General features: G+C 56.1%; 10 protein-coding genes across 10 annotated transcripts; 4 read left to right on the forward strand and 6 right to left on the reverse strand.

Annotated features, from left to right (window-relative positions):
- Positions 1–533: 533 nt before the first annotated feature.
- hlm-1 (Histone-lysine N-methyltransferase set9) lies at positions 534–3,024 on the reverse strand (the record flags this gene model as incomplete). Its single annotated transcript, XM_032019658.1, has 2 exons — positions 534–2,828; positions 2,926–3,024. 2 exons carry the CDS (start codon positions 3,022–3,024, stop codon positions 534–536), a joined length of 2,394 nt encoding a protein of 797 aa, XP_031883158.1.
- Positions 3,025–4,643: 1,619 nt separating this feature from the next.
- On the forward strand, positions 4,644–5,156 carry CGGC5_v006789 (mitochondrial 54S ribosomal protein uL14m; the record flags this gene model as incomplete). Its single annotated transcript, XM_032019659.1, has 3 exons — positions 4,644–4,658; positions 4,715–4,799; positions 4,861–5,156. The coding sequence occupies 3 exons, from the start codon at positions 4,644–4,646 to the stop codon at positions 5,154–5,156; spliced, it is 396 nt and encodes a 131-aa protein (XP_031883157.1).
- Positions 5,157–5,516: 360 nt separating this feature from the next.
- Positions 5,517–6,444, reverse strand: RPB9 (DNA-directed RNA polymerase II subunit RPB9; the record flags this gene model as incomplete). The annotated part of the gene is made up of 3 exons (XM_032019660.1): positions 5,517–5,561; positions 5,617–5,706; positions 6,187–6,444. 3 exons carry the CDS (start codon positions 6,442–6,444, stop codon positions 5,517–5,519), a joined length of 393 nt encoding a protein of 130 aa, XP_031883156.1.
- A 1,536-nt stretch (positions 6,445–7,980) lies between these two features.
- Positions 7,981–8,819, forward strand: ssp-1 (Peptidyl-prolyl cis-trans isomerase ssp-1; the record flags this gene model as incomplete). Its single annotated transcript, XM_032019661.1, has 3 exons — positions 7,981–7,983; positions 8,228–8,751; positions 8,810–8,819. The coding sequence occupies 3 exons, from the start codon at positions 7,981–7,983 to the stop codon at positions 8,817–8,819; spliced, it is 537 nt and encodes a 178-aa protein (XP_031883155.1).
- Positions 8,820–9,128: 309 nt separating this feature from the next.
- On the reverse strand, positions 9,129–11,104 carry CGGC5_v006792 (uncharacterized protein; the record flags this gene model as incomplete). The annotated part of the gene is made up of 3 exons (XM_032019662.1): positions 9,129–10,507; positions 10,556–10,667; positions 10,715–11,104. 3 exons carry the CDS (start codon positions 11,102–11,104, stop codon positions 9,129–9,131), a joined length of 1,881 nt encoding a protein of 626 aa, XP_031883154.1.
- A 1,990-nt stretch (positions 11,105–13,094) lies between these two features.
- Positions 13,095–14,896, forward strand: CGGC5_v006793 (uncharacterized protein; the record flags this gene model as incomplete). The annotated part of the gene is made up of 5 exons (XM_032019663.1): positions 13,095–13,261; positions 13,322–13,601; positions 13,650–13,861; positions 13,913–14,177; positions 14,243–14,896. 5 exons carry the CDS (start codon positions 13,095–13,097, stop codon positions 14,894–14,896), a joined length of 1,578 nt encoding a protein of 525 aa, XP_031883153.1.
- Positions 14,897–15,124: 228 nt separating this feature from the next.
- gba-1 (putative glucosylceramidase 1) lies at positions 15,125–16,613 on the reverse strand (the record flags this gene model as incomplete). The annotated part of the gene is made up of 3 exons (XM_032019664.1): positions 15,125–15,914; positions 15,968–16,114; positions 16,177–16,613. 3 exons carry the CDS (start codon positions 16,611–16,613, stop codon positions 15,125–15,127), a joined length of 1,374 nt encoding a protein of 457 aa, XP_031883152.1.
- Positions 16,614–17,506: 893 nt separating this feature from the next.
- On the forward strand, positions 17,507–18,469 carry axhA (Alpha-L-arabinofuranosidase axhA; the record flags this gene model as incomplete). The annotated part of the gene is made up of 1 exon (XM_032019665.1): positions 17,507–18,469. The coding sequence occupies one exon, from the start codon at positions 17,507–17,509 to the stop codon at positions 18,467–18,469; it is 963 nt and encodes a 320-aa protein (XP_031883151.1).
- Positions 18,470–19,544: 1,075 nt separating this feature from the next.
- Positions 19,545–21,957, reverse strand: ywtG-2 (putative metabolite transport protein YwtG; the record flags this gene model as incomplete). The annotated part of the gene is made up of 10 exons (XM_032019666.1): positions 19,545–19,824; positions 19,881–20,014; positions 20,073–20,395; positions 20,492–20,791; positions 20,850–20,918; positions 20,969–21,007; positions 21,061–21,284; positions 21,336–21,737; positions 21,792–21,878; positions 21,935–21,957. 10 exons carry the CDS (start codon positions 21,955–21,957, stop codon positions 19,545–19,547), a joined length of 1,881 nt encoding a protein of 626 aa, XP_031883160.1.
- Positions 21,958–22,017: 60 nt separating this feature from the next.
- CGGC5_v006797 (uncharacterized protein) lies at positions 22,018–22,586 on the reverse strand (the record flags this gene model as incomplete). Its single annotated transcript, XM_032019667.1, has 2 exons — positions 22,018–22,021; positions 22,081–22,586. 2 exons carry the CDS (start codon positions 22,584–22,586, stop codon positions 22,018–22,020), a joined length of 510 nt encoding a protein of 169 aa, XP_031883159.1.
- Between the last annotated feature and the right edge of the window lie 619 nt (positions 22,587–23,205).

Here is a 23,205-nt window from a genome sequence, read left to right on the forward strand (position 1 = left end):
TTCTCTCCCCTTGGCTCACTTCGCCTCACCAAACTCCCTCGACTCTCACTCGTTTGCGGGCGAGAGTGCAGACCGAGACTCGTAAAGGTGTGTGTGTGTGCCATCGATACCTCCTTATCTAAAGCTAAAAAACTCCAGCCCAGTCCAGCCAAGACAGACGGCTGGAATGTTGTCTCTCAACGCAACGCCAAACAGATGTGTGCCCTGTGCCTCTCGTCTCTGTCCGTCCACTGCCCTGCAGATCGCAGTGGTACACACAGACTGAAGAACCCCGTAAAAAGATATCAATGTCGTATGTAAGGTATATACGCAACACCTGTGCAGGTTATGCATGCATAGCAAAAATCAAAAGTTGATGATGTACAATCCGCAACGAGAACATGAGACCGCCTTCCCGCTCAAGGCAGTCCCCTCATGTTCCAATAATAAATCCGTCTCTCGTTTGTTTCTGCTCCCGAGAAAACAAAGGGGCACGATTTGCGCCCAGGGCCGTAAGAGGTCCTTTCGGCTTGGTGCCGGACCACTCCGGTTGGTCACTCGCCTGCCACTTTGATGCTAGCCTTGCGCATCCGACCGCTCCGTCTCAACCCGGTTGTGTCTTCAGCTTCCCCGGAATCTTCGTCTGCGGCTCTCTGGCGCCTGTTTCCAATTCTGTACTTGGGCGTCGCCTTGCCACCGGCTTCCGACCCCGCGTCTTCCTCGCCTGCCTCTGATGGCGCTCCTGTGGTAGGTCTCTTTCGGCCGCGGATGCGCGCCTCGTCGTCGCGTCCCAGGAACCGATGGATGAGGCGGTGATCAAGAATGCGCTCCTCCTTATCGCGGGGTCCAGCTCTCTCCGTCTTTGGCCATATGTACCCGTAGAGCTTGGAATGCCTCTCGCAACGCGGACACGAGCTCTTGGTATAGTAGGCGTTCTGCTGCACAAAGGCCGTCTCGCAGTTCATGCAGCGTACCCAAGCTGTCTGCGGCTCAGAGAGCAGCAGCGGCGTTAGCGTGTAATCGCCGGGCGTTCGGGTTTTCGCGGGTGGTGTTGTCTCTTTGATGAAGGTGCGCCGTTGGTACTTGCGCTTCTTCAGGGGCGGTTGGTCAGCAGCCTCCATCGTCTCATCAACCACCGCACAGACTTTGATATTGTCCATGATCGGCGCAGGATTCTCTGTCGACGTCGGTGCTTCGACCTTCAAGCTCTGCACCGTCTCGGAGCTGCGAATGATCGGTGCGTCCTGCTCAATTGACGTCAAGGCCTCAACAGTTGACGCTTCCTGCACGAAATGGCGGGGGCTTGTAAGCGGCTCTTTTGTTGACACCATTCTCTCCACCTGCATAATCTTCAAACTGTTTCTGCCAGAGATGCTAGCGTCTGACATTGCCACTCGTCTTGGGCTGATATTCTCACACATGGCGGCCGCGATGCTCATAACGGGTCTGGCCGTGGAGGAGACAGCGTCACTCGAAAACGCCATGGCTCTAGCGACTGACGTATCTCGCATAGAAGACGCGGATGGCGGCGGCGGAGGATCACACAAGGACGATATGGGTATCGACCGAGTCGTTGCGACGGAAGCTTCTCGTGTCGAACTAGACGTTTCGACCGATGCCGTAGAAGCCGTCTTCACCAGCCGTTGAGAAGAGAATGGCGCAGCCTGGGCCAAGACCTGCTCCGTCAACTCCTCACAATCCTCCTCCTTCACCAATTCCGCCTTTCGTGCCTGGGTCGGCTCCGGTGTATCCTTCTCCGGTTCTGTGATATCTGTGACCGAGCCGTCTTCGTTAGAGCCGCTCGTCAGAGACATGCTGCGCACAGACTCGGAGGCCGAGCTGTCTCTAGAGCTGACATGTTCGGTGGGGGCAGGTGCAGATTGTGTTGCGGAGAGCTTGCGCCTTTTTGACGGAGTGATGGGTGGTGTGACAAGCGAGTCCAGTGATCGTTTCTTGTTCGGCGACAGCGCATCAGACATTGGCGAGTCGACCGCCAAAGAATCTCGCGCAGACTTTCCTCCTCTCAGTCGAGATTTGGAGACCCGTGGACGGATGTCGGGAGTAACGGAAGGGGTCCGGGATGAAGGACCGCTGCTGTCGTCTCTCCTCCGTCGGCGCAAAGAGTAGCCGTCCATCAGTGACTCCTCAATGCTCTTCTTAACCATCACTTGCCCCTCAGCAGGCGCCCAACCGTTGACACATTTGTTCTCGCAGGTTCTGCAGAGGCATTCGCAGTTGTCCTCTCCAAAGTAGTTCTCAGCGTACGTGACGGTAATTTCCTCTCCGGCCTCAATGTTCCTCGTCGCAATAATCTCGATGCCGGCTGTACCCGTAGTCATCAGCTTCGCATTGGCACCGCAATCGTGGTTCGCGAATCGCGCAGGGCCCATGAACAAGCTGGCGCATTTACTCCGTGAGGAGATAATGATGCTGAAGTCCTTCTTGCGGGCAGTCATTTCCCGCTCCTCTTCGGGAGAGATGTTGACCTGGGTTCCGGCAAGGTACTTGATGTTCTCGTTCCTCCTGATGAAGCGTCGAGCGGTGATGGCAGCCTCGTGCGACACGATGGTGTAGCGATTGGTGGAGTTGACTTCGAAAGGACAGTCGGGAAGGTAGACCTGGGTATAGCGACGCATGTGGCGCTTGAAATCATCCTTGGCCTTGTCTGTCTTGAGGGCATTGAAGAACTTGCGAAAGCCATCGGTGGCTAGCAGTTTGCGCTCGGCGGCCTCGAGGTCTTTGTTGACGACAATCTCGGACTGAATGATTTGAGTGATTTCCTCCTCGCGGATTCCTCGGGACGGGTGGTAGCCATTGCGGTTCTTGGGGATTGTGGTCCAGTAGAATGCCTGTACAAAAGGTCAGCCTCATTACGCCAAAGCAGGATACGTGGCTGCGCCGCCCAGCAGGAGCGGAGGGGCTGCAGCGACGGAATCAAGGTCGTACATGGTCAACGAGGGCATCTGTCAGAAAGTCGTCGTAGGAGGCGAGTTGGGCCAAAGTAAGGGCTTGCTTCTGCTTCTTGGACGCAGCAGAGGGCGGCATCTTGAGGTCGTCGCAAAGTCAGCTCCAGCGCAATATGAAAGAAGGATTTGCGGTAGGAGCTGAAAAGGCTAAACGAGTGTCGGGGGATCCAGGGACCAGCGTCAAAGTCGGCGTCGGCGGCGCACAGAGCACAGCGCAAGGAGTGGACGAAGGGCCAAGGTCGACGTTGGGCTCCCTTCGACAGCCCACGCAAAGCAGAGCAGAGCGCACGAGGACGAATTCGGGTCGATCGAATATCGTGAGCTGACGACGACAGTACCTGGTGACAGAGTGGCGGACTGGGGTGAGGTGTTGTCGCAAGGAAGATTGGCCGCTAAGATCAGAAACGCAAGCGGGTTGTGGTTGTGGATGTGCGATGCCAGGAAGAAGGTTGTTGTCCCCAGGCCGGGAAAAGACGCACAGGTGCGCGGAGTGAGTTGAGGTACCGCTGCGTTAGGTAGGTAGGTAGGGTAGAGAGGTGGTCGAAAGGTCAGCTCAGGCCGGGTGTCGTCATATCTCTCGGGTTCAAAGGGGGCATAAACAAATCCCAATGTTGTGTTGGGTGGAGATTTGAGATTAATGCGCTGCACTGCGGTGCCGGGGTAAGATTGAAAGAGGTGCAGTCGGCAGCCCGCAATACGCAGATGCAGCAAAAACAAATAACGGCGGCCGGGGTGTTGCGGGTTGGGAAGGAGCGGAGATCAGGTAAGGGAATGGCTTCAACAACGACTGAACAAAGAACAGCGGCCAGAGATAGGACAGAGGAACGGCCTCCTCAATGAGACGGGCAATGCGTACAGCAGCAGGTAATGCGTACGTGTGCTTGCTTGAGGAGGAGGAGAAGAGAGAGAGAGAGGAAAATGAGAAGCCGAGACACAGAGAGGTGATGAGAATGAGGTGAGGGTGAGGCTGGATGGACCTGAGTGTGGCAGTCGCTGTCCTTGATTCAGCCCCTTCTCTAGTCGTCGGGTAGTCGTCTTCTTCTTCGGTGTCGTCGTCGTCGTCGTTGTCTTTGTCGTCAGGCGGGTTTCGCTGGTGTGTCCCTGTCTCCTGTACTGCGCTCCCCTTTCTTTGTGTGAATTAGTATCCTATCGTCGCCGGGCAATGTCAATGCCAAAACGCCAACGTCAATGGCAGAGAGAGCCAGACGGTATGTGGTAAGGCAGGTACTTCCAGGTTCTTAGTTGGAAGGACCAGACTGGATTGGACTGGACAGATTCCAGGGGAGGAAGGAAGGATGGAACAGCAAAGGGAAACATTGGATTGCGCCTTACCGGGGTTGGCAGTGTCCTTTGCCCAATCAAATCCCGCAAACCCGAGTGGCTAGGCAATTATCGTCGACTGGCCCCACGCGGAACAGCTGAGACGTCAAAATAGTAGCACTGACCATCTTGGTTTGGAAGGAAGAGACGGGTTATGTCAGCCAATCAAGCTGCACCTCGCTACTCCATCCCGTCGCCACAGCGCCCACGGTGCATCCCGCCGCAACCCCCGCCCATTGGCCAGATCGGGATTACCTAACGCCGCTGTCCGGCCGCATTTTCAACTTTGCAGTTCCACTTTGTCGAGATAGCTTCAGGTGTAGCGACTGTTTGGGGAGATTTGGTCATCAGCGTCATACTCCAGATTCTGCCGCCAAGATGATTCAATTAAAGGTCTGTTTGAAGCTCCACGTATAATTACGGTAGGAACCAGTCCTGACATGCCCCAGACGATGCTTCAATGCATCGACAACTCGGGCGCCGCCCTTGTCGAGTGCGCCATGGTCGTTGGCCAGAAGCGACACGCCCGCATCGGTACGAGAAGTCCTTGGCCCCGCGCACGACGACCCGAACCCGAACGCTAACAGTTGCAAAGGCGACAGGATAGTTGTCGTTGTCCAGAAGCACCGCGGTGCCGGTGATGGTGGCATGGCTGGCTCTTCCGCCGCCAACAAGGTCAAGCGTGGTGACATGCGCCACGCCGTCGTCGTCCGCACCAAGCAGCAGTCCCTCCGCCCCGATGGCAGCATCATCCGCTTCGACGACAATGCCTGCGTCCTCATCAACAAGTCCGGTGACCCCGTCGGCTCCCGCATCAACGGTGTTGTCGGCGCCGAACTGAGAAAGAAGAAGTGGAGCAAGATTCTCTCCATGGCCCCCATGCACGCATAGACGAGTCGCGGTTGACAGGGGAAGCGGGAAGAGGTGTAGAAAGTTGTACATGTACAGGGAAAAAGGAGAGCATTGGGGTTGTACTATATGAATGCATGAGCCGGCGTTTCACGGGTTGGCTGTCGATACCAATCTCCATCTACCTACCATTCACAGTCACAAAATAAGTCGGCCGGGGAGAGTCACATGCCGAGAGAATACCACGTCCACAACTGGGACGCATCAATTTGGAAATTTGTACTATGAAAACACAAAGTCATGGCCCGAAGCCTTTTCCACCGCTAACGCCTTCCGACTCCGTAATATGCAAGACCACGTCCTCCTCTGTTCTAACCTTTGGGTATCATGAGGTTCGATCCATCACTGGAAAATGTGACCACAATCGCAGCAAACATAGAACAATTTCTGGGTTTCTGTTAGCCAGTGTCCATCATTGGGCGAGAGAATGGTATCGGCTTACCATGCCAGTCTCGGCACTACGCTGTTGAGACTGAAAGAAGACGGCCTCGGCTCCCTTACAGACGGGGCATTCCTTGTTCGATCGTGGAAGCTAGATCCGGAGAGATGCAAGGTCAGCCAGCTGTTCACAAAGGAGGTCTCGAATCCAAAAGGAGCAGAATCCATTGCAACAGCCAACACAGCACCATCCAGGCACGGGGCATCCAGAAGTAGTTTGTATGTTCAGGTGAAATGCCCATCACTGGTTGACGGCGAGTTGGAAGGTAGGCCATGAGACGTGCTGCGCGGCGGGGGCGGGGTTTTGATGGTGGTGAAGGTTGATGTTGGCAAAGTCTTGGTTGATAGCGTCGGTCGGCTCCTTCTCCTCGTCGTATTCATCCATGGCATCGTCTTCGGCCATCTCCATCAAGTCGTCCCAGGTGATTTCCATGTTCTTGTGCTTGGGGGTGTTGGGCTGGGAGACGACCGAGACGTCGAACTCGTCCGAGGGGTTGCCACAACCAGTGCACAGGATGGCGTGGCCGCACTCGATGCAGACAACAGGGGCAAGGACAGGCTGGGAGTGACCTACAGTAGGGTCTGAGCCGACATCCTGGGTAACTCCGGCAGTCTCGCCGGCGGCGTTGTTCATAACGTTGCGGAAGACGCAGGTAGACTGGGCCTCTTCGGTGAATTGGCAGGTACGGCAGGTGAACTGCAGCTTATGGGTCTCCTCATCCTCCTTGGGGTACAGCATGTTGGAGCACTCGGAGCAGAAGCGGAAGGTGATTTGCTCGAGCTTCTTGTTGCTCGAGTCCTCCTGGGAGGTCGTCGACATGGGGGTGGCCATCGTGTCGGTTGGGTAGAACGTGTGTTGCCGGGGTGAGAGATTTATCGCAACAAAGGTCGCGTAAGGTATTTGGATCGTCGATCGATCGTCGGCTGCAGAGGGCGCGTCGAAGGTGTTGTTGGTGAAAGTGATGCGCGGTTGAAGGTGAGGCGAGGATGGGAAAAAGTAAAGAGGGCGGTGGTAGTAGAGAAAGGCGGTAGCGCACGGGCGGTCTAAAATCGGGTGCCTTCCGTCTGGGGCGATGGTGGGGCCGGCGGTCAGCCAGATGCTTTCGCTGAGTCACGGCTTCACCGAGGTGAGGCCCGGTGTACAATTCTTATGCCGGCAGGCAGCAGGAGGTGGAAAGAATATCAGTGGCCGATATTGAGTTTCTAATCAGATGTTTTGCAATAGATAAGAAAGGTAGATTTTTAGGACTTCTTTGATTATTATCTGTCTCTCAAGCGTTGCTTTTAAGGACTCATCGCAGAACTGTCTTTCTGCAATGGCGGCTGACCTAGTTGGTCTCCTGGCCTGGAGGCTGAGCTCACATGGACACGAATACATGAATCACTTGCACATGAATCACTTCGGCGTAACACCAGTACGTCTCCCTCTATGTTACTACTGTCATAAGGCAAACACCTCAGATGAGATGGTGGTGTGTTGCACTGAATGAGGCTGAAGAAGGTGAGGCAAGGCAGCATTCCTGAACATTAAGCTCGTCTGACATTTTCTGTTGATTTTGGCCTCGGAGCATCACGATATTGTGCAGCCTATCCGGTCGCTGCTGGGAAGGCCCATTCTGAATACCATCAATATCAAGCAGCTGCCGAGTGTTGAAGAAACCTGAAATCTCATCTGATCAGATGGATCGGCGTTCCTGGGACAGGGAACCCTGAGTTGACTGACAAGTGACAATCCAAGAGGTACTTGCTACGCAAAGCTTCAGCGACCAAGCTGACTAAAGGTCGACGAATAAAGCGGGTATTGCACCAATGGGGACACAAGTTTCAGTCAGTGGCCAAACCCCTCCTTCCAGCGCCTTCTTCCCCCGCCTTCAGGGGAAGACAGGAGGAAACACCTGAGCTTCTAGGAACCCCGCCCCCTGTTCTGTGGTCACCAGGTGTCCCCGTGGCCCCCTCCTTCCCCACAGCCCCCAAGCACCGCGTTGGTTGGCCAGCTGTCCCAGCCTGGCAGCCTGCTGGAGGCTGTCCCCTTCGCTATTTTTTTCCCAACCGTCACCCCGGCAGCGGCACGTCATCCTCCAGCTTCAGGTCCCTCAGTTGCTGGACATCCATCCGTTGCAGCAAGCCCAGCACACAGGGCAACACCACCACACTCCAGCTGCACCCCCTCGTGTTCCTTGCTCTCAACTCCATCGCAACCTTTTCTTCTTCTCTTCTTCTTCCTCCCCTTCCCCCCAGTTCCAGTCTCGTCCACGTATTCCAACCCCATCGTACTTCGTCCCGTTGTTCCTTGTTCGCGACAGCTCCCCGCCAGCTTCGAATCCTACCGCATCGCATCTCCGCAGTAAACACCCGTCGCAACGCAACCATGGTAAGCAGTGCCGTCCCCGCAGACATGCCCTTCTCCGCATCTGCCTCCTCTTCCTTCTCCGCCGCTCGATCATTGCCTCTCCCGCCGTCGCCTTCAGCCTCAATCTCAGCTCGGCTGTGGTCGCAATAGTACTTGCCGTATACCATGCCGCCTTGTTGAGCTGGACAGGAACATGGCCGAGCCTAGATGCATGCTCCCAAGACAGTGCCATTCCAACAGTCGACTGACATAACAATGCTCCCAGGCTGACACCGGTCTCCCTCCTGGCTGGGAAGTGCGACACTCCAACTCCAAGAACCTCCCCTACTACTTCAATGCCGCCGACAAAGTCTCCCGCTGGGAACCTCCCGCAGGCACCGACACGGACAAGTTGAAGCACTACATGGCTACCCACCACAGCGCCGGCCTCGGCGCTAGGCCTCAAGCTGTTCCCGTTCCCGAGGGCAAGATTCGCGCCGCCCATCTGCTCGTCAAGCACAAGGGCAGCCGCCGTCCATCGAGCTGGAGAGAGGCAGAAATCACCCGCAGCAAGGAAGACGCTCTCGAGATTCTCAAGGCCCACGAGGACAAGATCAAGTCCGGCTCTACCACCCTCGGCGAGCTCGCCCTGACCGAGTCTGACTGCAGCAGCGCCCGTAAGAGGGGCGATCTGGGTTACTTCGGCAAGGGTGACATGCAAAAGGAGTTTGAGGATGCTGCTTTTGGTCTCAACCCTGGCGAAATTAGTGGTATCGTCGAGACCGCAAGCGGACTGCATTTGATTGAGAGGTATAACTATTGGCTTCACAGCATCTCGAAGGAGAAAATAGCTAACGGTGAATCGCAGACTGGAGTAGATCGTGATGACAAGAGCTGATAGCATTGAGAGTATGCATTCGGGGGCGAAAAGTCGAAACCGCACTGTCGATACGGCTCTGTTGGGCCGGAACGAGTCCATTTGACTTTCGCATGTTACTTGCTGATACAGGCATGACTGTACACCAAAAAATACCACGCGCATTTGACTGTTTGAACGATTACAGATGCCTCCCTTGTCTATCTGCTGCTGATGCTGAAAGTATGCTATGCTGCGTAACGAGGAAGCCGCCCATAATGTTATGAATCATCAACCCTAAACCCAATCTGCAGAAACCACTGACTACCTCCTAGCTAGCCAGGCGAAGCAGGATGCCCGTGAAGGGGTCAACAGCGGTGAAAACGACAGTCATTATGCCAAAGACTGTCATGGAGAGCGCGGCGTAAGGTGCAGCCCTGTTCTTCCTCTCATAGAGATACGAGACCCCCATAGCCGCTCCGTTAATGCCAATCGCCGTCCCCGCGGCAATGGTAAGCGCGCTGTCCTTCGCTTCCTCTCTGCCCTCGTCCTTCTCCTGGCCCTCCAATCCAAGTCTTCGCAAAAGAAAGGGGTACATGAGCTGTCCGAGGATACCGTTGCTGACCACCAAGGCCGCGTTCACGACCTGGTTCCCCTCGAGAACCTCCATCGCGGGCCTGGCGAGCGCAAGCGTTGTGCTCCTCGCCGCGAATGCAAACGCCTCGGGGCCGTTGAGGCCTACCGCCCTACCCAACAACACGCACACGAACACGTTCAAGCCTGCCACGCCGGCCGACATGAGCACAACTGCGAAACCCGCGCGGGACCATATCTGCCACCGGCACTCGTACAGCTTGAAACCCCAGACGACGATGCCGCATTCGAGGATCGAGAGGGCGGCATCGCCGGCGCCGAACCAGTCGCGTTGATCGGGCCGGAGGGACCACCCGGTCGTCTTGGCGGTCCAGAGGTCGGAAAGGGGCGTGCCGCCACTGAACGCAGCGAGGACGGTGTCGGCAGGTGTGTGCGTTGCGGCGGCCTTGGCGCGGGTGTATGCTGTCATGGCGAGGGTTGTGAGGAGAACGGGGTTGAGCAGTGTCGTGGCCGTGGTTTTGATGCCTGGAGAGGCGGCGAGGAGATGGCCGCGTCCGAAGGTGCGCTGGGCTCTGGTGCTGGATATCCAGGTGAGCCAGAGCATGCAGCCGTCCAGGATGCGGTCGTCGCCAGTCGATCTTGAGATGGGGATACCCATAGCCACGAGAAAGAAGATGGCTAGGATGATGGGATAGCACTCCCTGGTCCATGCGATCCATTCAGGAGGTTGTCGAGTCGAGGTCTGAGTGTTCTCGGAGAATCTTCTCTGCGGCTCGTCGACGCCGTCGAGGGGCGGAGGGATCGGGGTGGGGCATTCGCTGTCGGTGAAGTAGGCGGAGACGGTCCTCGAGTCCGGCGCCAAGCCCGCTTCCTTATCGGTGTGGTATCCGGTCATCGTGGTGCCGTTCAGCGTTGTGCTCTCCGACGGTCTGCGGCTGTTGGTCTGCGGAGGGAGCTCGAGGCGTGGTGTGGGGGTGTCGATGCGCCAGGGCTGCTCGACATCGACCTCGGTCTTCTTGGAAACCCAGGTCTTGGGGGATGGCGCTCTCGCGATGCCCGTCAAGACCGCCCAACAGAGGAGGAATGCCAGAGTCCAGAAGATCACATTCGTGGTGGCTACGTTGGTTAGCGTTTGTGAAAAGCAAGACTGGCAAGAAGACCTACCGAAGTTGGTGATGACTCGTCCGATGCCTGCGCCTCCGAGAAGATCCTGTCGGCTGATGGTGACAATGGGTACTGGAAATGCGACGCCGAGGTTGTTGTTGATGAAGTCAATCTGGCTGCGTTAGTGAGTGGTTTACGGCCGAGAATGGCGCAGCTTACCTTGGACTTGATGTTTCGATGATAGAATCCGTCCGCGCCAGGGCACACAGTCTGCAGGACAACCATTGCCGCGAAGACCAAGGCCATGCCCGCGATGGACGACAGAAACTGCAACCCAACCGGCCTGAGAGCCAGAGACAGGCTCCATACCAGCAGCTCGCTCGTCAGGTAAATCACACCAACCCAGGCAACAACACCAACTCGTCTCACAACCGACCGCCAGCAACTCCCCCATATGAAGCTGATGTCGTCGTCGTCACCTCTTCTGAACATTCGCGATGGCAAACGGGGAGCATGGAACGAAGCGAGGGCATTGTCTGTAAAATGTCTGAGACAGGAGAAGACCGGGAAGGACAGGCGCTCGCGGCGAGCAGGGAGGTTTGTGACCATTTTGAGGGAAACAACAGGCAGGGTGTCACAAGGTCCGAATGGTATAATGTCGACGCAGAGCGATCAGCAGTAGCAGCAGCAGCAGCAACAGCAACAGCAGAAGCACCCGTGGGGGGAAATGAGAGTGAGAGACAGAGATGGAGAGACACACGGAACACAAGGTGCTGCTCTTCCCGCGGTGTCACCAACGGCGGTATATATCCCATGGACCAGAGTTGAGAGGCGGAAACGGGAGGACTTGGTGACATTTGAGCTTTGACACGTCACGGTGGGCTGGAGATGCCGGTGGCCATGTTGGTTAGGAAGGAGATGGGATGGAAGATGGGGTCTGGTGAGGAGGCGTGGTGTGCGGTGAATGGGGCACAAACGGGCAAAGCCTACAAGGTGAGTTTTCCATCAGGACAGTGGCAGTGGCGAGCTCAGATGGGAGCAAGCATACGAGGTTTCCGTGATGGAGCCGTTCTGTGGTTCGGAAGAAGGCCGAGGGCGGATCTACCCTTGGTCTGCAGAGTGCGGATTGATCGATGCTGCTCCCTATGGGACGATGCGCAAGATATCAGATATCAAAGACTGTGCGAACCCATTATCTGTTTGACTGCAAAGTAGAGACAGAAGAAGAGGCATCCTTCCGGACCGTGCCGGGTTGTCTCGTATGTGTGTGTGTCCAGTGTGCGTGTCCAAATCGGGCAACACCCCTTCTGCAGCGTTCATCTCGCACAGGACCCCAAGGACCCCAATGAAGGGGGTGGCTAACGTGGAGAGTGGCATATGTCAAAAATGATGTGTAGAAAGAAACCCCAAACGTGCTCTATCGAGATGCTGCCGTCTGATGCTGCTGCCGCTGCATGGCTGCATCCAACCTGATGGGCGGACGGCACTGCGGCCCCTGCTGCAAACGAGCTCCGAAATAGACGACTGCTTTGTTGGCGGAAGCTGAGCCACGGAGCAGAAAGGGGATCAGTGCAGACGTCTTGAAATGCACGATGCCGCGGGCGGTCAGGCCATCGGTCGGCAGTGGGGGTCTGTCTGGGTGAGTTGCGCGGGTGGCTGCTGATGGAGAGTGAGAGAGTGTTGGTGGTGGTGGTGGTGGTGTTGTTGTTGATCTGAGCCGTGTAAGTGCTTGACAGTGGCAGAGTGGCAGCAGCTGTTAGGTACCTCATCATTGGTCCGCCGCTGTTGGGCGCCGGTTTGGGGTCCGTGCAGACGGGAAGCCGTTGAAGTGCGACTTGTCGTTGGTCGGCTCGAGCTCCCGGTGGGGGCCTTTCCTCTTTTCGGCTTAGTCATATCTCACAGTGGGGCCCCTTCCATTCAGTGGTGGTGGTTGCTTCACTCTGCTTGGCCGATCGAGTTTCTGTTTGCACTTCACAACCAACTCAACGGCGCCTCTCATTTGTGTCCCGCCACATCCTCACGGCTTTTGATCTGATATCATCCCGTCCAAGTTTGCATCTTCCGTATTCGGTGTCTCTTTCATCCGATATCTGACTTCCCGAAAAACCGCCTCTCGGATTGACCCCAGGCCCCCAAGCCACGGAGACAGCAACCCGAGCCGAGACGGGCAGACCTCAAGCTGAGTCTCCCGGCCCCCGTCACACGGCGACGGCGGTGTGTGCATCCTGAGCCGTCGTGGCTGGCTACACCCAACGGGAGCCATTACTTGGAAGCACGTCGACTTCTCTGGATCGTGCATCAATCCACAAACTCAACCGTTTCCCGTCATTGGACAGCTGCATCCCGTGTGCTCGCTACAGCCGTCCCTTGAGGAAACGAGCCACCATCCCCTACTACTATCCCAAGTCACAGCCTGAAGCCATTCACATCCCTTGGCCACAACAACTCAGACATCAAGGCACGGCCCGTCCTCCGTTCCTCTCGGAACTTTCACCACGTGCCGCCATCGCAACCTCCAAGAAGTTGCTCATTTTGAATACGACCTGCCTAGCGCCGTCTTCCATTACACTTGTCGCATCTATAGGCCACCATTGTCACCATGGATGCCTCCACCTTGGAAAGCATCGCACGCAGATATGGCATGGCCATTGACAGACACACTCTGCAGGCAGCCCTCGACGATCCGGAGCACGGCACCGCTTTCACAGAGTGGGCGCGTCTTCACCTCGGCCCCGACAACCTCCTGTCCAAAGACGAGCTGTCGCTGTAAGTATCCTGCCAAACGCGTCACACAAGGGAACCGTGTCTCACAGGATGGCACTCTAGGTACTCGACTCTCGACAAATACGGCCAGGTCGACAAGCTCGTGGCTTCTCAGGACCTCGCCGCCGTCCAGGCCCTCAGCGAGCATGAGATTCAGAAAGCCATCGACGAGCTCAACCGCTCCACTGCTGCCATAGTGAAGCAGACTGAGACCCTGAAGCAGCAGCAAGACGCGCTGGCCAAGCTTGTCAAGAGCAATGCCAAGGTCCAGGAGGCCCGCTCCGATCTCGTCTATCAACGGACTCAGAAGCATGATTCTCAGCGAAGAAAGATGATGACTTCGGTGAGTTTGTCTCTCTCCTCTATCCCGACCGCTGCTAACCCAACCCAGGTTGAAGAGCTGTCCCAGACCCTAGAGTACAGGGCTTCTGATCTCGAACAGCAGGGCAAGGTCTCGGGTAGCGGTCTGCAGCAAACGCTCGACAGCCTGCTCCACTCCGACGATAAGCTTCTCCTCAGTCTGCGCAAGCTGGGGCTGGAGCTGGAGACAGAGGACCCGGAGGACCGCGAGAACGTTGAGAAGCTCCGGGAGATCTGCATGAGGTCTATTTCTCGTACCTGCTCCTCTGAGACATTTCACTGACCATGTCGCAGACTCATAAAGTACACGGTTGAAACGATGCGTACAAAGCTTGACCGCCTCTACCTCGAGACGCTCAGCTCCGTTCACCGCGGGGAGACCACTCCCAACCCCTCTGACGATGTCAAGTCTCTGCAGGATGAGCTGGAGTCCCTCTATTCCGAAATCCTTCCTGTCGCCCAGATGTCCGTCGAGCAACAGTACCTGGAGCCTGCTCTGAAATCACTGTCGAACAAGAACGGACAGTCGCTTGGCCGATCGGCTGCAGCCGTTGTATACGTAAGTCTTCTGAAATCTCGCCGTACATCCGAAAGTATCCGAAAGTATGCATCTGACCGTACTAGATCGACGAGTGCCTCGACTACCTGCTCGACCACATCGAGCGCCTCTCTGCTCGTATCGAAACTTTTCAATCGCACCAGACTGCCACGACTAATCTTGTCTCCACGGCTCGTTCTGAGTTGTCCGTCCCTGCGGCCACGCCCAAGAAGAAGACCCCCACCCAGGACCTGGCTTCACCCGTCCGCCGCCGCAACACCGGCCCCGGCTCCCCGATACGCCAACGCTCCAATACCGGCAACCGTCGTTTCTCCGCTGGCTTGGACGAGCCACCTATTGAGGCGCTCCTTCGCTCCTTGGCTATCGCTCTCCCCGAGGACGCGGATGGCCCTACCCAGATTGCTCTGCTGTCCGGGACCCTGGCCGAAAGACAGGCCAAGGCGCGCGATGTGGCACGCAATGCCCAGGAGTCGCTCGAGAGCACAGCTGCAGCACAACTGGCGGACGCCAAGCTCGCTGTGCAGCTTTTGCGCGACAGTCTGCTGGCAGAAAGCCCCTTTGGAGATGTCAGATTGGTGGACGAAGGCATTGAGGCGTCCATTGCGGTGTTGGGACAAGAGGTGGAGAAGGTCAAGGGGCGCGTGGAGAGGGTCGATGCAGGAAAGGCACGACAGAGAAGCGAGAGAAGGAGGGAGATTCTCGAGCGGTGGGGTCGATAGAGTCGAGCCCAGCGAGACGTAGATGGCATGGAAATTCCTAGTTGATTGTGCTGAATGTTGCAGGTCAAGAGGGAAATCGCCTGGCACTGAGAACTTTGATATTTGCATTCTGGTACGCATGCCCAGAAAGAGAAGTCAATATGCTCAGAAGAAAGTAGATGCATAATATATACAGCAAGAAGCAAACGAATGGAGGTCCACCCCAATCATACCACAACCTCAACTTCCTCAAGTCAACTGGACAGTGACGACACCCTTGGACGGCACCGAAACCGACACTCCCGAACCAGAGACGGTAGCCTGCGTCGTATCAAACTTGTGGCTGTTGTCCGTAACCCACGCGCTCGCAGCCTTGGGCGTGAACCCCTTGAACGACACGCTCGCGGTCTTGGCAGCGCTGCCGTTGTTCGTAAACACCACCACGACCGACCCGTCCGCGTTCTGCACCGCGGCCGTCAGCACGTCGGACGCCACCATGCCGGACGTCGCCAGCCTCTGCGCGCCGGGGCGGATGTGCCGCGACCACATCGCAAACGCCCAGAAGTTGGCCGACGGCGTCGCGGTCTTGCCGTCCTGCGTGTCGACGAGGTGGGAGTCGGACTGCAGCTGCTTCAGCTCGAAGCCCTCCCAGTAGAGGTACGCGGACAGCTTGGCGTTGATGATGCCGACGGCGATCTTGTTGGCCCAGGTCATGCCCTCGGTCGCGCCGCCGTTCTTGTACCAGGTCAGGTCGAAGGGGTTCGTGATGCCGGACTCGGTGACCCAGGAGGCGAGCTTGGTGTCGAGGGCCGTGTTGGCGTCGCCCGAGTAGGTGTGCGAGGTGATGAGGCCGAGGTAGGACTCCATGCCGCCGGCGACGAGGGCGTTTGTGTACTTGACGGTCGATCCCCAGCCGACGGCGTCGCAGCAAGTGAGTCTGGTGCTGAGACCGGCGGCCTGGACGGCCTTGGAGAGCATGGGGATGAAGGAGATGGCCTCCTGAGCGTTGAAGCTGATTTGCATCTGGGAGTAGCCGGGGCTGTATGGTGATTAGCCCACATACTCGGATAAGAGGGTAGAGAAGGTGCTCACGAGAAGTCAGGTTCGTTGAGGAAGCCGAGATGGGTCACGTTGAGGCCGGCTTGCTGGTAGTACTTGACGTACTGAACCAGGAAATCCGCATATGCCTGTCGCCAGTCGCCAGATGGGCAGGTATGGCCTGTGGTGCCGCAGAGATATCTGTAAGAGTATGTCAGCCATATGCGCTCAAGTCAATGCATGCCGCAAGCTCCAAAACTGACCCGGCCGTGGCTTCGTTGCCGCTGGTCTTCATAAACCCTGGGGCACTCCAGGCGTCGGCGTAAATCTGCTTCACGCCATAGCTGACAGCCTGCTTCGTGAACCAGACCTGGCCGCTGTCATCATCGTCCCAGGAGTAAGTCGGTTTGCCAGAAGGCGACCCGGGACTCGTGGGGAGGATGCTATCGCCCTTACCGCCGGAGCCGATGCGATTGCGGATGATGCTGAACCCGGCACCCTTGTCGGTGCTGAAGAGCAGATCAAGCGCCTCCTTCTGGAGAGCTGACGGGGCGTTCTGGAACTCTTTGGCACGGCCAAATGCCTGAGAGAAGCCGAAACCGTCAATCTTTTGCAGCTTGGAGCTCGTGTCGACGGTGATTTGGCCGCGAGCGATGGCGCCCAGGCCGGCCACGGCGATGAGGTTACTCAAAAGGACCATTGTATTGGTCAGATATGCACAGAAAACAATGAACGAATGCTTAAACGAATGACGGTGGAAGCGGAACGGCCCTGCGTGCCAAGAAACGCCGTGGGAAGTGCCAAGTCTGGGGAAGTAATATACACAGGGCCTCGAAAACTCCCGAAGAGTGCGGGCCCCTCGCGTCCCCTCGCCGACAATAGCAATTGGTGGAGATTCATCTTGATTGTCTTACTCTATTGAGTCAATGGATGTGGACGTTTATGGAGTGGTTTTTTTGCCGCAAACCCGGAATCAAGGAGTTGTGTTAATATATTTAATCTATTCGGGGTGGTCTAGTTATGCTTATTAGAGCGAGGGGGGCCGCAAGTTCAAAAAGGGTAGAAAAGGGGATGAAAAAACCCAATTAGCGCGGATATCAGTGCCGTGCGCTCCGTTACATAGTCTCATGTCACACGGGCTCAACTGCCGTCCGATGAATGCAAGAATGGATCTGAAATGTTCTGGAACGGGTGCCGGAGGATCGGAGGCCGCTCTTCGGTGCCATCCGATCTTCTCGCGTTGGACCCGAGTGAGGGCCCCGGTCGCCTCCCGGGTAAAGTGAGGTAACAATGAGGCTACCGGGCTCAGCCATGTTGTTTATCCGCAACAAACATCTTTTTCGCGCACAAATGAGACGCTCGCGTCTCTCGTATTCTATCCGCTACGCGATGCAACTATTCGCATTCGAACCACGTGGAGGCGGCATGGCGGCAGATCTTGGTTTTGGATCGCCGGTCTTCCGTCCTGCAAGCTGCACATGAACAGGTTTATATATACTTGGTGATCCCTTCACAGAACCAAACTTTGGATCAGTAGGGATTCAGCCTCATTCTTTCTTCGTCTGATCTTTTCTGTTCTCGTAATCCAACATCATGAAGTTCCAAAACACCGTCGCTTTCCTTGCCTCCGCCATGGGCGTCGCCGCCCAGTGCGACCTCCCATCCACCTACTCCTGGACCTCGACCGGCTCCCTCGCGAACCCCAAGTCCGGTTGGGTCGCTCTCAAGGACTTCACCGCGGTCCCTTACAACGGACAGCACCTCGTGTATGCCACGACGCACGATACGGGGAGCACGTGGGGATCCATGAACTTCGGCACCTTCTCGGACTGGTCCCAGATGGCCTCAGCCTCCCAGAACGCCATGTCCCAGTCCGTCGTCGCCCCGACGCTCTTCTTCTTCCGCCCCAAGAACATCTGGATCATGGCCTACCAGTGGGGTCCCACGGCCTTCTCCTACAAGACCGCGAGCGACCCCACCATCGCCAACGGCTGGTCCGCCGCGCAGCCCCTCTTCTCCGGCACCATCTCCGGCTCCAGCACCGGCCCCATCGACCAGACCGTCATCGGCGACAGCACCAACATGTACCTCTTCTTCGCCGGCGACAACGGCAAAATCTATCGCGCCAGCATGCCCATCGGCAACTTCCCGGGCAGCTTCGGCTCCGCCTCCACCGTCGTGCTGAGCGACACCTCCAACAACCTCTTCGAGGCCGTCCAGGTCTACACCGTCAAGGGCATGAACAAGTACCTCATGATCGTCGAGGCCATCGGCGCCAACGGCCGCTACTTCCGCTCCTTCACCGCCACCAGCCTCGGCGGCAGCTGGACCCCGCAGGCCGCGACCGAGAGCAACCCCTTTGCCGGCAAGGCGAACAGCGGCGCCACCTGGACCAACGATATCAGCCACGGCGACCTGATCAGGAGCGACCCGGACCAGACCATGACTGTCGACGCGTGCAACCTGCAGCTGTTGTACCAAGGCCGGTCTCCTTCGTCCAGCGGCGACTACGGGCTGCTGCCGTACAGGCCAGGTGTTTTGACGCTTAAGAAGTGAGCATCTTGATGTGAGGGGATAGAACAGCTCGGCCGATCAAGGTGCCGAAGATAGGCTGGTCCGATTCTGTGGGAGAGTATGATAGTTTTGAGGGTGTTGGGATGGGGTATTTCTTCCTGCTGTAAGGGACTTGGTGTTCTCTTCACTTACATATTTATCATACTTGCACATACAATCTGAGGAAACGCATTTGCTTGACCTCATACGTACACAAACACACACGCGTTCTCGTCTCGTCTAATCTAACTGAGTGAAATTTCAAAAGAACGCAGGGAAAAAGCACAGTGCCCTGTCATTTTGATTCAACGTTAAGCCGTCATTTACTGCTTTTGAACAGTAAGGTTTTCTCTGATTCCACGTCAAATTGCAATGCCAAGGTCATGAGAGGGATGCCTCCTGTAAAGTTGCCCGGGCTGCAAATTGCGGGGGCGGAGACGCTGGTGAACATGGGAAGTTGGAAGCGCTGGCTTGGCACGTCGCGGCCATTGCACGCAGCACTGTGGGGTGAGCTTGTTGACGATCGAGATCGGGAAGACAAGAGGCTTTCATTGTGGACACATCAGGCACACAGTAAACACCGGTGATGTTGGCAATCTTTCGAATGAGTCTCTTGAAGCTTTATATCCTAGGACCATGACTTTTGTTACTCTACCGGACTTCAAGCCAACTTATCCTACATACTATCGTGCGTATTATTGGTTTTGTCTTGTCGGCGTCGTCTATCGTCTTTCACAACGTTCCTGCTGTTCCTATCCGCCCGGAAAGTCAAATATACTCATCCGAATCACAAGAGTCGGGATCAACTGGGATTTTCCACATACATCAAGTAGTCTAGACAAATCAAGTGGTATTGGTATCGAGGTAAGGAGCATGCTAGACTTAAAGTCCAATCTGTAGTCAAACGTGGAAGGAAATCCAGCCACGCATTATTACGCCAAGCCCAAGGCCCGGCGTCAAGAAAGTAAAGCTCATCAGATCATCCTCCGCCTGGGTATATCGATCTCTCGTCCCCTTATGTGTTCACAAACGAATCACCGAAAGTGCGTGGCGATGCTCGTGTTCGACCGACAAGCATCTACTCGCTCTTCTTCTCACCGTCAGAGCTGTTCTTCGTCTCGACGACGTTCTCGGCGCGGTGGGACTTCTGAAAAGTGTAGAGAGGCTCCAGCGTGGCCTTGCGGTCGAAGAAGACCCAGCGTCTGATGAAGTAGGGGATGGCCTTCTGGACCTGGTAGCGGGCGAAGCGGCTGGTGGGCAGAGCGAAGACCCAGTCAAGCTCCTCGAGGGTGCGCTGCTTGGTCTCGGGCACCCAGAAGAGGATCATGAAGAAAGCCACGACATTGAAGCCGGCGTACCTAGACGCAGTTAGTGATTTGATCTTACAAAGTCAATCGCACTTGCTATAACTCACAGTCCGAACGCGCCAACGACGCCAAGACGCTTAAGGATGAATGGGAAGGTCATTCCCAGAATGGCAGCCCAGAACAGGCAGGTGGCCACGGCGAAGCCCATGCCCATCTCACGGTGAGACAGAGGGTAAACTTCCTATAAAGATGTTAGTTATTCGATCTTCCTGAGTCAATTGGGTAGGATGGCACGGAACACTACTGTATGTGAAAGGCACGGGCCCTTCGCCAGGAGAGTAAAAGGCGCCAAATAGGTACACGAAGAGCGATACGAGTGCAGTGCGGGTTGTGCCGGCTTCAATGAGCGTGCAGAGACCGGCTGCTAAGAGGGTCCACGTCATCTGCGGGAATGTGAACAGCAGAAGAGATCTTCGTCCGAAGGTGTCGATGGTCCAGAAGGCTGGGAAGGCAAAGAGCCAGTTGACCATACCGAAGCCGAAGGAACCGAGTAGGGCTTCGAAATCGCCCATGTTTGCGTCTTTGAAGATGGTGGTTGAGTAGAAGGCAATAATATTAATACCTGGCTAATCAGTTTACAGTACAGATATGAACGGGCGAAATACAATAGGGCGATGATGATTAAGGGGTGATGGTTGATGAGCGAGATTTAACTTACCGCACATCTGCTGAGCAATCATGACAGTAAAGGCAGCCAAGTTCGCGCGACGGACACGAGGGATGGTGAAGAGCTGTGTGAAGCGAGTCGCGTAGTTGTTCTTGCTGAGGACCTGTCCCTCAAGCTGCAGCTGCGCGTGGATGGAGTACATATCACGAGCGCATTGGATCGGGTGGTTTCGAAGTTGAATCATGGCCTTCCACGCGGCGACGTAGCGGCCCTTCTTCATGAGCCAACGGGGAGACTCGGGGCAGAAGTAGATCATGACGAGGAGAGGGACGGCGGGGAGGAACGGGGCACCTGAACAAGCGGTCGTCAGTCAAAGTCAACTTCATGGACGAGTTGCGGCCGGACTTACCAAGCATAAGACGCCAGTTGTACTTGGCGTAGTAGACGGCAAGGTTGAAAGCGGTACCAAGAGCAATGCCTGTTAACCGAGTTAGCTCTGAGCGCATGTACTTTGACTGAATGACGAACCAAAGGCAGTCCACATTTGCCAACTCATAACCAGGGCACCTGCTACCATGTGAGCCTAATGTTTCTGAGCGATAGTGTTGTGTTGTATTGACCTCGTATGCTTGGAGGCGAGTTTTCAGCAGCGTAAATGGGCACGGTGGAAGCCTTGGCTCCCATTCCGATACCCATGAGAAGACGGTTGACGAACTGCTGCTGCCAGTTGTGACTAAGGGCCGAGCCGATGAGAGGCCAGATACAGAAATGTGCAGAGAAGAAGATGACACCGCGGCGACCGAAGTAGTTGTTGAGAGGGTCAGAAAGCCAGCAGCCGAGCAGACTGTAGAATGTTTAGCAGTGTAACTTATGAGGGCGGTCTTGCGAAACATACGCGCTTCCGAGATAAGGGCCGGCGTTGACAAGACCGAGGATGAGGGTGTCCCGAGTGCTGTCGGAGCCGATGCCATACTCTGCAGGGAAGAAAATGTTGGCGCCGTTCGTGCCGGTCTGGTCCCATCCCTGGACGGCAGCACCAATAGAGCAAGTGGCAATGGTCAAGAACAGCTTCGTTGGCATGCGCCACTTGTGCTCGACCTCGTCGCGCAACGCCTGGATTTCGGCTTCGTCCAAAGCCTCGGTGCCTCCGATGGTCGCATAATTCTCGGGGTCCTGTGCTACCAGGGCTCCCTTACGGAAGAGACCAACTTCACTCTGGAGACCCTTCTCTTCGCAGAAGGCCTCGACATCGTGCATAAGTTGTTCGTAACCAATTCCTTCAAGAGGGTTCTTGATCCTGCATAGCTGTGAATCATGGCTGGTCGTCAGGATTACGAGCTTGCTGACTTACTTGGCCTCGACGTTGCGGCTCAGGTCAACGGGGTCGATGTGGTGGGCACGTTCTTCATGATGCCCGATGGCATCGACAGTCTTGCTGCTGAGGAGTCGAAGTCAGATGGAAGTCAAGCTTGTATTGGCCGTTGAGGTGCTTACTCGTGAGGCTGGATGTCACCCATGATGGCGATATAGGCGATGCAAGTCGCGGCTCTCTTGGCAGAAATTCAAGTCTCGCGCGTTCAGCTTGGACGAATTACTCAGTATCTTATGTAGCTTCTCAACCTAATGGAAGCACGGCGCACCTGCAGAGCAAAACAAAACATAACCCAAGCCAGGGGCCTGGGCTGGGGAAGCCATGGATCTTTATAGCACACAGCTCAACCCCATGGACACAGACGAAAGCGGCCGAAGATCCTCTACCAGAGACTCGAGAAGCTGTCATCTTGGCAGCTCCGCACACACCACCCACAAGCTTTGAGTATTGCGAGTTGGAACCGCGCAGCGCGAAGAAACTCGTCAAGATGGACGGGGTTGCCAAGTCCTGGCCCATGCTGCCCCACGCCAGGACGGGAAGTACGCCTGCGAGGCTGCCCTTGGAAATGTTTTTGTTACTTTTGGAACGAGGTCTTAGCTGTCGGATCCTGTCGCGGACGAGCTTGGCCATGTGGACGTTGCTTTTCCCTGTTGCTGCGGCCAGCTCCGACGAGGGCTGGAATTGCGCCGGGGCCAACGACTTTACGAGGGCTGGGTTCCAGAATAACACGCGCAAGGGAGACAATATCTGGAGTTTGTGTTGTGCGGGATACATGTCGAGTACATTTTGCCCTGGTGACACATGCGCCGGTCCCTTGTTCATGTCGCGTCTTGGGTCTTGAGGATGTAACGTGTAGAGAGGTTTGGAGCGAGCTGAGTCGTTCATCCAGTGACACCCGTCCCGCAACGCCGAGAAGTGATCGTGAGAGCCAAGTGCTTGGCACATTCATTGACTTTGTGCGCAGCAGTACGCCACCGCCTACACAGTGATTGAGTGAGAGAGACGGAGAACACCAAGCAGGCACAAACGCCCAAGCTCGATCGTCAAGGCTTCGCTTGCCCACAAGTCCACAAGTCCACCGCCGAGGACGCTACCGAGCACCAGCCATAATGCTTGACTTGAGCTTGAACCGACTTGACGTTTCTTGGAATGCGCGTGAACACCGCGTGTCCAGTTTTCCAGCGAGGCTTCGAGCGGCCCGTCGACCGGCGGTGTTAAATGAATAGAAGCGGTTTTGTGCGTCCGGCTGCCTCAAGCCTATGTCCCCAAGCCCGGCAGCACCCCCGTCTCCCGGATGCCGTCGTCTTTTCTAGCCATAAGGCTTGTCCTACGTCATTTTAAGAGGGAAGTGGGAGGGCACTCTGCAAACCAAGACCCACGGCAATCAAAAGCT

Source organism: Colletotrichum fructicola (genome assembly GCF_000319635.2).
Source record: "Colletotrichum fructicola Nara gc5 chromosome Unknown KSG_Nara_v1_contig04, whole genome shotgun sequence".
NCBI classification, from domain to species: Eukaryota; Fungi; Ascomycota; class Sordariomycetes; order Glomerellales; family Glomerellaceae; genus Colletotrichum; species Colletotrichum fructicola.